Source organism: Myotis yumanensis, unplaced genomic scaffold (assembly GCF_028538775.1).
Source record: "Myotis yumanensis isolate MYYU_CA2020_CCGP unplaced genomic scaffold, mMyoYum1.0.hap1 SCAF_16, whole genome shotgun sequence".
In the NCBI taxonomy this organism is placed as follows: domain Eukaryota; kingdom Metazoa; phylum Chordata; class Mammalia; order Chiroptera; family Vespertilionidae; genus Myotis; species Myotis yumanensis.
This window is the reverse complement of record NW_027223767.1, coordinates 32,893,945-32,907,207: the sequence shown is the minus strand read 5'-3', so window position 1 is coordinate 32,907,207 and position 13,263 is coordinate 32,893,945. Positions and strand designations below refer to the sequence as shown.

The following is a 13,263-nucleotide window of genomic DNA, read 5'->3' as shown; positions in this document are numbered from 1 at the left end:
AACGAAACACACACACCCCCCCCCCCCCCCCCCCCCCCCCGCTCTCACAATTGCCTCGGGCCTCCCTACCACTTCATCCTCGCTAGACCTATGGCTTTTATCAGCTCGTGAAAGTGTATCAGATTTGAATGGGAGTAGGCAGAGGAAAGGAGGCTGCAGGGGTCTGTCCTACTCCGTAACTCCCACCTCCCAGCATCCTGGGACGTCCCCATGAGAAGCAGTCTGCAAACAGTCTTGCCCACGCTGATGTCTTTATCACCAGGCAAAGAGCTCACATTAGCCCAGCCTGTTGCATTGGAGTAGAAATTGTTTTCCATTTATTTTCTTTAACATGTGCAAAGATAAGCCTCGGATCTGTTCCTATCAGACCCCAGAGAACTAAAAAGAAAGCCCCTTCTTTAAACACCACACACCATCCAGAGTCGGGTGAGAAACTTAAGATGAGAGAGGGAGGGAGGCCTCCCAGTCAGCGGGCGGTTGGGTCCAGGTAATTTACCACACGTGCATCTGGCAACAGTCCGGATTCCTTGCTGTCGGATGCTGAGGGCTGAGCTGGCTTAGGTCCTGCTCAGGAAGGACTTCAGTGAATCTGCCCAGTGCCCTTTGGGAAATAAAGAGGAAGAATTAGAAACATAATTGCTTTCCCAGGGAGACCACCCATAAGGGTGCAAAGATCACAGGCTGATGACAGGAGAGCTCAACATTTTTCTTGTACTTGGAGGTAATGGGGACCTTGAGTGGCTTTGCCCTGCTCCCGCCTATACTTGGGGTCCACCACTGAGGAAGGGAGTGTGGTCTACAGGAACAGTAAGGCTTTTAGTATCCGCTGACTGGATCCAGATCCTATCTCCCTCGCCTTCTAGCTGGGGCCTGGAAGACAGGAAGCCTGTAGCAGGTAACTACCCTAATGCAGAACCTGTCTTGTATAGAGACTGGGGGGAACCTGGCAGGTGCAACCCCCTCTGTGAATGCCAGAGCCATGTCCTGATGGGCAATGGGGACACTGTGCTGCCTCTGGCCGTAGTGGACATCAGAGGAGGGTAGCCACTGTGCTTTCAAACATTCCTTCGACCTTGGCAGGCCACAGTGAGCCTGTGAGTTCTTTCTCGTTTGCTGACTTTTCTTCTATCATTTGGAAAGGCAGTAAATGGACTTGCCCAAGTGATGACACCATTTCACTGCTCAGTGACCACTCTCATGTCACAGCTCCCTGATGGCTTTTAGCACACTTTCTATTAGTAAGTGGTCACACCTCTTAGCTCATTTGAGCCTCATAAAACCTCTGCCTAGATGAGGAAACTGGAGTGGAAGGTTCCACGGCTGCTAAGCAGTGGAATGGGAACCACCCTTCTAGTCAGTCCCTGACTTCAGCTACACAGAGGGGCTTCCCAGATGGACTGGATAAGTCACCCCTCAACCAGAACTCTCCCCATGAGGTCAGGCCCCCCCCCCAACAGTCCCATCAGCACAAGCCAGCACCCCAGCTCCGAGGAGCCCTGTGTAGAACTGCAGGGCCCAGTGGAGTGCCCTTCCTTGACACAGCCCCAGCCAGCAATGACCCAGGCAGGCAAGTCCTCTGCCGTGAACCAATCACTGTTCCCAGTGTTCTTCCTGTGCTCCTCGGCACCTCTAGGGAGGATGACAGATGAGGAGACAGGCGTGTAAGGACAATCTTGTCTGGGTCCCACAATTGGCAAGTGGCAGGAGCCACCCCAGGGTTCATGCCTTTGTATATTAGGCTCCTTCTCAGGGCAGAGAAAAGGGAGAAAGAGCATACTGGCCTCAAACGTTCCACCTACAGGACTCTAGGACCACCCTGCACCCATCAGGACCTATCTAGGGACTATGGATCTGAGAGCCAGGCACACCGTCTCCCACGCCGGCCACCTCTGGGAAGCTTGGCAGCATAATCCACCAGCCTTTGATCCTTTGATTACTCACCACCGTCACTCTGAACTTGACTCTTTCCTCCTCCCCATCCCCATCCATAAACTTCGTGAGAGTGCACCCACTCCACCCAAGCTTCAGATGTGTCAGGATATGGGCTTATACACAGCTTCCCCCCACCCACCTCCCTGAGGTGGGTAGGGTTTACGCTTGTGCAAAAACTTGCCCTCGAAGTTCAAGGTGGGTGCAGAATGACTCTGCCCCAGGGTTTGCAGAGGAGACTTTTCGGCCTACTGTTTCAAGTATTTTAACGTCCTTCTTTTACAGCAAGAAAACAGGCCCAGAGAAGTGACAGCACAGGAAGTTAGGGGCAAAGTTGGCCCCAGAGGTCAGGTCTCCAGCTTCCAACCCGTGTGCCTCCTCTGTCTCCACAGATGCTCAGCAATGAGAGCCAGTGGCTGGACACAAATGTGGCCTGGCTCATAATTAACTAACAGGTACAAGAATTTTAATCAACTGCTCACAGCCTCACTTGGGGACGTGTGACTCCGGTAGCTGAGAACTAGAACAGGGTCGGCAGGAAAAGCAGATGGGCAAAGCCAGGTCCCGGCAGCAAGGCCCCCCTCACCTCCTCTCCCCGCCACCCTACCTGGCTCCCTACTTGCAGGTGTGCACGTCGTAGATGCGAATGCACTCCTGGCAGCTCACGTAGCAGCACCAGTGGAAGATGCAGTGGCATTTCTCCTTCCGCTTCTCCGTCCTCGTGTTGTGGCCGCGGCCGCAGCAGAGCAAGTCGCAGCCATCGATGCCATGGGAGGTGACGTTGCAAGTCCTGTCCCTGGTGCCAAAGGAGCCCGTCTCGGGGTTGGGCTCGCAGAAGTTGGGCGAGTTCTCGTAGTAGACCAGGTCCCTCTCGGTGGGCGGCTTGAAGAGCGCGTACTTGGCGCGCAGGGTCTCCACCCAGCCGCGCGACTCGCGGTGCTTCTCCACCACCATCTCCGAGGCGCTGTCGTACTTGTCCTTGAGGAAGTCGCCGATGGCGCGGAAGTCGGGCTGCGCCCACCAGCAGGTCTTCACCTCGCAGCTGCCCGACAGCCCGTGGCACTTGCACTTGAGGTGCATGTGGTCCAGGATGGTCTGGGGAAGAGAAGCAGCCGCTGGCCCCCGGACAGACGCCCCTGGGAGCCACCGAGACCCGCCTGCTCTGCCGCCAGCCCAGCCCTGGATGGAGCCTTCTCCCTCCCTCCCCTGGACCGGGCTGAGCGCTGGTGGAAGACCAAGGCCCGGAACCAAGGAAAGGTGACTGTTGATGGTTCCCTCCCCTTCGCACCCCACACCTCGGCAGAATCACATTCCTTTCCCAAAGCTGTAATAAATAGGGTTTTCCACATGTAACAGATAGGGAAACCGAGGCCGGCAACTTAAATGCCTCGCCCCAAGTCAAACCACCACAGGAAGGGATGGAAGCTGAGTGCCAAGCCAGGCCCACAGGCCCACAGGCTGCCCAAACGCACAGCATGGGGGGCAGGACCCGCGCCAGGGGCCACCACGCTCCCCGCGCGCATCCCCAGGCGGGCGGAGACCTGAGCCAGACCAAGGCTACAGGAGGGTGAACAGAAGGGGTGGCTGTGGGGTGCGGGCGGGGGCCAAGCCTGGCCCAGCGGAAGGGGCAGAGCGGGAGGGGTAGAGGCAGGCGGGGCGGGACAGGGCTGGGAAGGAGTCCCGGGAAGGGTCGCCACCAGGGCAGCTGCGGCTCACCGTGCGGCCCGCCTCGTTGTTGTGCTTGTTCATGGCCGAGCGCGCGTCCGGTCTGTTCTCGCGGGCGTCCGCGAACTCCCGGGACACGAGCACCCCAAAGTCGGCGTCCTCGCTGCAGCCGCCCCACTTCCAGCCCTCGCCGGGTGGCCCCTTGTGGTGGGAGTCGCAGCCACAGATGGTGGAGGTGCCCTCTGCGCAGGAGCGCGTGACGGCGAAGGCCACGCCAGCGGAGGCAATGGCGTGGACGAAGGCCGATTCGCGGGTGGCTGCGGGGGGTGGGGGGGGATTGGGAAGCATCGCTTAGGCCAGTCCTGGGACTCAGCTGCCCTGCCTCAACCTCCCCAGCCAGGCCAGCGGGGGTGGGGGGTCCGGGGGGAAGAGGGTATCCCCACTTTATGGATGAGCAAACTGAGGGCAGGGCCACTGGCTGATTAAACCAGAAGGGAGCCTGTTAGAAACGGGTGGAAACATAGCTCTGGGGGGTTGCTTAAGAGATTAGGTGGCCCTGATCTGTCCTAGCCCCAAACTCCAGAGACGCCAGCACAGTCCTGAGAGCCTGCAGCCTGACCTACCCAAGGCCGCCCGTTCCCCACTGGATGCGCTGGGCAGGCCCTTTCCTTTTCTGAGCCTCGGTTTCCCTGGTCACAGACCCGGCCGCCAGCGTTCCTGACCGGGAGGGGGCGGGGGGAGCTGGCATCTCAGTCTCCCTCTCCCTCCCCTTCTCCACCCAGACGAGGCCAAGGTTCTGGGCTGAGAAGGTCAAGTCCCTCCTGGGAGGAGAGGACAGGGTCCAGCAAAGAAAGAGATTCTCGGGGATGTTCCCCCAACCTCGTCACACAGTAATGACCACCTGTGGGTGCTCAACAGGCACCAGATTCTCCCTCAGGGCCTACATCCCATTCAATCCTTTTCACCCGAGAGGCAGGAAGTCTGATGGGCCCATCCTGCAGATGCGGACTAACGATCAGAGGCCAAGGCCGGAAAGGCACGCCGTCCGACCATCTCCTTCCGGCGAAGAACCCCGAGCAGGGACGTGACCTGTGCACGGCCTCGCTGGGCGAAGGGCTGGCCTAGGAGCCAGGCTCCCGTCCCGATGCTGCGGAAGAACGCAGCTCGGCAGACGAGGGAGCCGCGTGTCCCCTGGGCGCCCTCGCAGCCACCTGCACGGGAAGGCCCCCCCCCCCCGCCCCCGGGTGGGGACGTGCAGCCAGGGCGGACTGCGGACAGGGGGCGTCCTCGGCCTGTGGCTCTGCGCCCTGGTTCCAACCCGATCCCCCGCCCCCGCCCCCACCCCAGCCTCCTCCCATCCATCAGCGCCCGGGTCCGGGGGGCGCCGAGAGCCGGGGCCTCGCTTCCGGCGGGGCTCGCGGCCTCTCGCGGCGGCGGCGGCGCCCAGACCCCGGGCCGCGCTCGGTTCCCAGCCGCGGGGGCGCGGGGGCGCGGGGGCGGGGCGGGGATTAGCCTGGGAGCGGCGCTGGCAGCCCCGCTGTGCCGGTCCCCGTCCGGCGGGGCCCGCTGGGCCGCTCAATCCGCCTTTGTTCGCGCGGTGTCACACCGCATTACCCGCATAATACGGCCGCCGGGCCCGGGCCGCCGGGCCGGCCGCCACCGCGTAGCAACGGGCGGCTCCCGCGGCCGGGCCGCGCCCCCAGCCCCGGCGCCAGCCCGCGAAATCCCCATTGAAGCGGCGCCCCCCGCCCCCGCGCCGCGCCGAATGGCCAGAGGGCGTGTGAATGGCGCGGCGGCCGCAGCAGGCGCGGGGCCGGGCCGCGCGGTGGGGGGCGGCGCTCGGCCCTTTTCCAGCCGCCTCACCCCTCGGGGCGCCCGCCCTCGGCCCCGCCCGGGGGGAGCGCGCTCCGGCGGGCCTGGCCGCCGCGTCCTCCGCCTTCCGGCCGGCGACCCCGGCGGCCCCGCCCCGCCCAGGTCCCCGCTCCCAGGACCCCGCCCTGGGGCGCCCGGCTCCGCGGAAGGTGCGCGCCCGGGGCCGACCGCCTCCCTGCGCCCTGGGCGCCCAGCGGCCGCGGAGGTCGACCCCCGGCGGCCCACCCAGCGGGGCGCGGGCAGCCCGGCTCCGGACACGGGCGCGTGTGCGTGCGGGGCCTTCCTCCCCGAGACTCCTGAGCCTTCATCGAAGGCCCAGGGTCTGGCTGACTCCCCCTCCCTAACACCAAGCTGCCCTCCTGCCATTTCCAGGCGAAGGCACGTCCTGGAACCCAACATGGTGACTTAAACCCTGAAACAGCGGCGTGCGCGGTGCTGAGCCCGGGTGTGCGCCGCGAGCACCCCGAGCGGCCGAGGGCCCTCCGCGGGGAGCCCCGTTCGGGGAGCGTCTAGACGCCGGGCCGTGTGATCCGGCGCTGCCTGGCCCGAGGTGGGGCACCGGAAGGCGGACAGACTGACACGCCAGCGCGATCAGGTTTGAAATGAAAACCGCCGCCACTGGGCCCCAATTAGAGGCCAAACCTTGTGTGTAAACAAGCAATAATTAGCTTTGGTAACAGAAGCGTAAACAGCATCATCATCCATTGATTCGCTAATTGCCCTGCGGTCCCATGACAATAGCCTGTGGATCGGTCTGACTCTGCGAACCCGAGGCACAGGTTAAGGGGACCGCGCTCTGAAATGGGGTGGGGTGGTCAGCCCCCCCCCCGCAATTCCCTGCCAACACCCGCCCCCCAAGACCCTCCAGGCTTTCAGATTCCTTTTCTCTTTTTTCTTTTCTTTCTTTCTTTTTTAGATTCCTTTTCTTTCTGGCTGTAAATTCAGCTCCCCTAAAAGGAGTGAGGGCCGGGCTCACGTTAGGGTGGCAAAGGCCTGTTGGTGACGGGAGGATTCAGGTTGCTGTGAAAGGGGTGGTGGCCCCCAAGGCCAGCCGGGAGCATTAAATCCCCAGATCTGCAGTTTCTCAGAGAGCCACCCACCTTCAGGCCAGAACTCACCCGGCCCGAAGTCCCCTTCTTCTAGGGGGGCAGTTGTCCCCTGATCCCTCCCATCAGTCACTTCCTGTTCTAAGGCCAGTTGAAGTGCAGCCAGTTAGACTCCCAGGTTGCAAGGGGGCTGGGCAGTCGCCCAGAAGCCAGCACTGGCTCGGGCCCCTCCACAGTCCAAGGGCATGTCCAGCTTGCAGGGGCGGGTCCAGCAGAAGGTTCTCACGGAAGCACGCGGGAGCTATGCAGTGCCACCGGTACCAGGCAGCTTTCTCAGCTCTGGAATTTTCTAAATGGGAGGGGTATAGGGGTGACAATGCCCCGGCCCTATCCCACCCCAAAGCTACATTTGCATAGCACTTAACACAGCCTTGGGGAAATGTCACAAATGTCCACATCAAAGCTAAGCCCACAGTGGAGGCCGAGGGGGAAGGAAGGCGGGACCCTAGAGCATCTCAAGGCTGCCCAGCCCCCAGCAGCACCTGGGAAGGTGTGGCCGCCATGGTGACCGCTTGGGTCGGTCCAGAGAAGGTCTTGACCCATTTTCTGTGGAGGCCCCAGGTCGTGACCAGCTTTATCACTCTCCCCTGGGGACCCTGAGCTCAGGGCTAAGTCACCCTGAGAAGGAAGAGTCACTTCATCCTGATGGTGTCCCCCACCTCACCCCCCACCCACTTCCTAGTGGGCCCAGAGACAATACCTTTGTCAAGGACGGGCCCAAAGATGGCCAGGCTGTCGTCTATGGTGGTGCAGTTCCAGCGGCGGCCCCGGAACTGGTGCTGGCACTCCTGGATGCCCAGCTTCACGCCCTCCGCCACGCTGGGCATGATCTCGATGTAATTGCGACAGAAGCGCAGTTGCTTGGGGACCAGGCCTGGGATGGAGCCGCAGAGCAGAGGCTGGGAGCCCAGGGACGTGTACTGCTGGCCCAGGGCCAGGGACCTGTGGGCACACGGAGGACAGTGGCACTGCCGGCACAAAGCACAGAGCCCATCACGGGCATCGTTTCTTCCTCAGTAGCCCTCCAGGGTAGGTAGAGCAGCACAGGGCCCGTGAGCCCGAGCCCAGGCCCCGGGAAACCCGGCACCCGAATGCTGCCCTCGGTGGCAGGGCTCTGATCCAGGCCAGGTCAGCCCTCTAACGTGGACGTCTCCAACGTGCAGGGGCCGTGGGGGGAGGGGGCAGCAGAAACCTCCAGTGGGCACCCTTGGGGACCACTGCGATTCCATGAATGAGCCAGGGACTAGGAGGATGGTATTGGGGCCCAGGTCAGGCCCTCCCAGACGCTGGGCTAGTTTCCCTGAGGGGCATTGAAAGGATTGGTCTGGGCCACCTCCCAGGGAGTCTAGGTTTTGGGGGCCACATGAAACTGTCGATGACCCATGGGAAGGAACCAAACCTAATAGAAGGAGGACCCCCAGCCCCAGCTCAGAAAAAAAAGCAGGGAAGCCTCCGTCCCCACAGGGAGTTGCCACACAAAGGGGTGGTGGATGCCTTGGGAAGAGGGTGCAGAAGACCCCGGGCAGATCGGGAAATACCACAAAAAATGAACCAAGCGCCGGCCATTTAAGAGCTCTTACCATGGGCTCGTGATGGGCACCATGGAGGGGCGTGGTGCCCATCCTCCTTAGGCTGGCTCTGGGCTCCGTTTTCAGAGGGAGGAGGCGGCCCCCACTGCGCTGTTTTTTAATTAATTCTGGGTGAGAGACTGGGGAACCAGGTCTGGAGTTTGGATGGTAACATTTATGAGACATTTCTAGATCTTGAACATCAAGCTCTTTTAAAGAGAAGGGAGGGCGGCCTACAGGGCTGACTTACCACAGAGAATGGCTATTCCTAAATTCCTCCGTGCGGGGCACTGGGCCGAGTCTTTTCCTTGGCTCTGCCTGACTAAACCCTGATAATTACCCTCTGACAGAGGAGGGGCGGTCACAGCAGCCCCGTGTCAGATGGCTCAGCCTTGCAGGTTGAGAACCGAGCCCGGGCCACAGAACTGCTAAGGAGTTGCTCACTGGACCCCATGCCTTCCGACTCCAGTGCCCATGGAACAATCCAGTTGTGCCAACCTTCCTTCTGGGCAATGCCTGCCTCGGTCCCCACGGGTGGGGTGGCTGCAGGCCTGCCCCAATGCACTCTGGGCCTCAACACTGAGCCCACCCATGCCTGGGTGGGATGGAGCGCGTCAGCCCAGAGGCCTCTGATGGGCACATGCCCACAGAACCGGACAGGGCCCTGCAGGTTGTCCTCTCCTGCCCTGCCTTCTTTATAGTTATAAGCAGGTTAGCGTGCTAACAGCGGTGATCGAATCCCTGCTGCTTATTATGTGCCGGGCTGGTTCTGACTGTTCCCATTATGTAATCCTCACATTGTCATCGTCCCATTTCATAGATGAGGAAACTTGAGGCCAGGGAGCTAAGTGAGCTGCCCATCTGCAGAACTGCAGAGTGTGAGAGTCGAGCCTCCCTCCCAGCTCAGGCTGCCTCTCCGTGTGCATTTAACCAGCGCGTCCAGCCCTGGCCCAGCAGCCCTGCAATCACTGGGGAGGGTAACTGAGCCAGGGTTCCGTGCAGGTGGCTCAGCAGAGCGACTTCCTGAGGGAGGCTCAGGAGCAAGACCCCCTGGGAAGAAGCCCAGGCGTTTCCCACTCCCCCTTAGGACCCAAAGCCCTGTATGGGGACAGCTGGAGAGGGAGGCTGAGGCAGGACAGAGGGCGCTGCCACCCACGGCCACAGCTGTGTTTGGTCATGAGTGTGGTGGCGATTGCCCGCCCTTCCCCATGGCCTGGCCCAGTCCCTGACTATCTCAGAGCAGCACAGGGAGACCTGGCACCCAATTCCCAGCCTCGATGTCCCTCCTCTTTGGCCAGAGCACTCCCCGGTCTCCCCCCGCAGGTGCCTCGGTCCCTGCCTGTCCCTGGAGTGTGGACTGCTGGACTGGCCCTGCAGTGCCCACGCTCTCCATGAGCCTGGCCTCCCATCCCCTCTGCACACTCCAACCTGGGCCGGCCTGTCCCACATCACCTCTGGCACCAGGAGAGTTGCCCAGCGTCACTCCCCATTTATTGGTCTGCTCACCAGCCACGCTGGGTTCCCAAGGCTCCAGCCTGCCTTTACCCAGAGAGATGAAAGCGGGGCCCGAGGGGCACTCAGGGATCCTTCCTCCTCCTCCCCCCATTACTTTTCTTCCTCCTCCTCCTCCCAGCCTTTGCCTTGCACCTGTCGGCACCTCTGCAGGCCTGGGTACCCTCAAACCAAGTGGGAGGCTGAGCCTGGATCAGAATCAGAACCTACGAGAGAAGGTCGAGGAGAGGGTGAAGCCCATTGTACAGATGAGAAAGCAGAGGCCCCAGAGAGAAGTGACTTGCCCCAGGCCATACACCCAGATGTATGGAGCCTGGTTAGCTGGCTACCACTGCACAGAAGCGGGGCTGAGGGGTGGGGAAGCCCCTGCTGGCGCTTCATTTCCAGTTGGTGAAGCTGGCCCTCACCCCAACCCTCCAAGGGGCTCCCTGCTTCCTGGTTTCACTCCCACAGGGTCCTAGGCAGCCTGCCCAGCCCAGCAGAACCCCAGCACTGGGCACGGGGACTGGCATCGCTCGGAGATGCCATGGTCCCTTTCACTCCCCCAAGAGTCACCAAGCCCTTGCTGGCTGAGTCCTTCCTACAGCCCAAGCGGATTTTCATATCCAACACTAGCGATAAGAATGGCAACCACTTACATGCCAGGCATTTCTCTCATTTAATCCTCACAATAGTTCTGTGAGGTGGTGCTGTCATCCCATTTTACAGATGAGGAAACTGAGGCTCAGAGAAGTCAGGTGACTTACAGAAGGAAGTTGCCAGAATTCAGACCCTGGGTTTGTCTGACTCCCAGTGCAATGTCCTCTGAGAATAACGCCCCGTCTCAGAGACGATGAGTTCATTTCCCCCGCCCCCCAAACCCCGTCTCCTTCGTGCTGCCCCTATCCAACCGATTGTGCCGCTGGGAGCCAGGCTGCCTTGGTTCGAATCCAGCTCTGCCATTTCCTAGCTGTTGATCTCTAGTGATTTACTTGACCTCTCCGTGCCTCCGTGCCTTCGTTTGTAAAGTAGACATAGCGGGAAGCATCGGCCGTATGAAACACTGGGCACGCAGAGAGCGCTCAGTAAATGGTGTTCGTTGTGGTCACCGTGTGTTTGGGGGCTGTCCCCAGCACTTGGTCTGTCCCCGGCCGGTCATGGACTTCATTCCTCCTGCCCGCCCACCCCTGACTTCAGAGAACACATTGCATTGCCAGGGCCCCTTCCCATCCATCTCTTGGAAGGGTGCTTGGAACAGAGCAAAGCTGGCCCCTTCTCACTGGGGTGGCTAAGCAGGCGTGCGATCTGGCTGCCCCGTAAAGGTGACCCGGAGGGCAAGGGAGGGCATAACGATGTTCCCACTAAGCTCCATTCAAGGTGTCAGCTCCGATCTGGACATCCTGCCAGTAATTAGCCAGGGCCTCTGGGGCGGGGGTTAGCTCCACGGGCTGGTGCTGGGCTAACGAGGCTGTGGCCGCGGGATTGATTTCCGCAGGATGGCTGCCCTGTCCCAGACGTGCCCTGCCACCCCTCACTCAGCCAGCTGCCCACACGGGACTCCTGTCTGCGATTCCACCACCACAGATTCAGGCTAATTGAACTCACAGCTCCTTGTCCCGTTACTGAAGGGCACGATCGCGTGGGGGAGGTCACACAGAGAGTGAGCCTCGTTCTCCTCAATTCTTTGCACCAAAGTGAGTGTGAGTGGCTTTGATCCGATTTGTCCCGGCCGTTGTGAGTGGCTGGCAGCCCGGCTGTTTCATGCCCGCCTGCCTTCGCACACCCTGAGCCCTCCACCTGGAGCGCCTGCCCACGGCCCAAGCCCGGCAAGCATCTTACCCATCCTTCAACCTCCCAGTCCGGAGTCGCCTCCATTCCAAAGACTTTCATGGGCTCCACACAAAAGTAGCCTCTCCTCTCTCTGGATTTTGCCTCTACCCTTTTCCAACCTTCTTATCTCAGAGTGCTGTTTTGTTTCCAATTCCCTCTGGCTGCGCTAGTGTAAGTTTCTTGAGGCTGGAGGCTGTGTTTCCATTCTCCCTCAACATCTCCTCCATAACACACACACACACACGCACGCACACACGCACACGCACACACATGCACACGCACGTGCACACACACACAGACGTGAGCACGTTTGGTCTACCAAATAGCCAGGCACATGGTAGGAACATGCTGATTCTCAAGGGGAGGGGGGATGAAGGAGCAAGCCCTTCCCCAGGCCAGTCTGCTCACCCCCATCTTGCAGCCTCACCCCCACTCCCCAGGCCTCCAGGCATCCGGAGGTTCCACCTCCACACAGAACAAGACTCCTCGGTTCCGCTGAGGAAGTTCCTACAGTCGGGACCTGAGACAATGGCAAGGCTCCCAAGGGAGCTAGGGGCCCGCCTGGCGCTGGCAGCTGGTGAGGGGGAGGGCAGGGGGCACTGCCAGGCCTTCCCAGCTGGGCAGGGGCTATTTATACCCAGCTCCTGGCCCTGCCCTGCCCAAGCGCACTGCCACCCTCCCCTAAAGACAGCTCATCCTCCACCCCCACCACCCACCGTGTAGCCGGGCTAAGGACAGACACAGGCGGCCCGGCGGGTGGGCAGCAGGTGCCAGCAAGCATCAGGCTGCTTGGGAGGCCTCCATGTCAACCTCTCAGACAAAATCCCCTCTCCTCACAGGCTGGACTTAATGAAATATTGTGCACAACTCATCAGGCTCCTCCCAGGTTATTCACCTGGACCCTACACCTCCCGTCCCCAGAGGCTGAAGGTGGGCCTGCATGGTGAGCACAGAGCAGAGATAAAACTTTTAACCAAGGAATTCAGGCCAGCGTAGGTGCTGAACTGACTTGGGCACATAACGGACGGTGAGACTCCACCAAGTGCCCCTGCAGTGTGTCCTGTGCCGAGACGCTGGCAGTGTTGACCCCCAGATTCTGTCATCCACCCAGCAGGGACCCGCCTGCTGCTGGCTGGCCGGGAGCTGTGCCTGGGGGGCGGGGAGGGGGGGTGCCCACGGGGCTGTCCCCACCATCTTTCCTTTAAGGAACTATTCAGGTTGGAGTCCTGCAACCGATAAGATAGCCTCCCCTGCACCCAAATGTGTCTTTATTTTTACCTCGGACCCTCCCAACATTGTAGGATTTTAGAGATTGGGTGGGCCTTAGGCATCATCTAGGATGTTTCTTAATTGTTAATCATTTATTCCAAATGCACACACCCCTTCTCTCCTATAGCTACTTCGTCAAACAGACCAAAAGAGCAACCTGTTCTTCAAAAGGCTAAACACAGAATTACCGCATGACCCAGGAATTCTCCTCCTCGGTATCGACCCGAGAGAATTCCAAGTAGGGACTCAAACAGATACCTGTACACCAGTGTTCACGGCCACATCACTCACAGTGGCCCAAAGGTGGAAGCAACGCAAGAGTCCATCAACAGATGAATAAGACACAAATGTAGTGTATCCGTACCGTGGAATATTCGTCAGCCATAACAAGGAATGAAGTTCTGATACATGCTGCAACATAGGTGAACCTTGACAACATGGTGCTACGTGAAATAAGCCAGTCACCAAAGGACAAATGTTGTATGATTCCACTCATGTGAGGTACCTGGAATGGGCAAATTGGTAATGACAGA

General features: G+C 60.2%; 1 protein-coding gene across 1 annotated transcript in view; it reads right to left on the bottom strand.

Moving 5' to 3' along the window:
* Positions 1-58: 58 nt before the first annotated feature.
* WNT3 (Wnt family member 3) overlaps positions 59-13,263 on the bottom strand; it is a 39,321-nt gene continuing 26,116 nt past the window's right edge. The window contains exons 2-5 of the mRNA XM_070393012.1: positions 7,273-7,514; positions 3,646-3,911; positions 2,537-3,024; positions 59-601 (exon numbers count right to left, since the gene is read on the bottom strand). Of these exons, the coding sequence (XP_070249113.1) occupies positions 2,545-3,024; positions 3,646-3,911; positions 7,273-7,514 (988 nt within the window). The 3' untranslated portion in view covers positions 59-601; positions 2,537-2,544. The remainder of the gene's footprint in view (positions 602-2,536; positions 3,025-3,645; positions 3,912-7,272; positions 7,515-13,263) is intronic.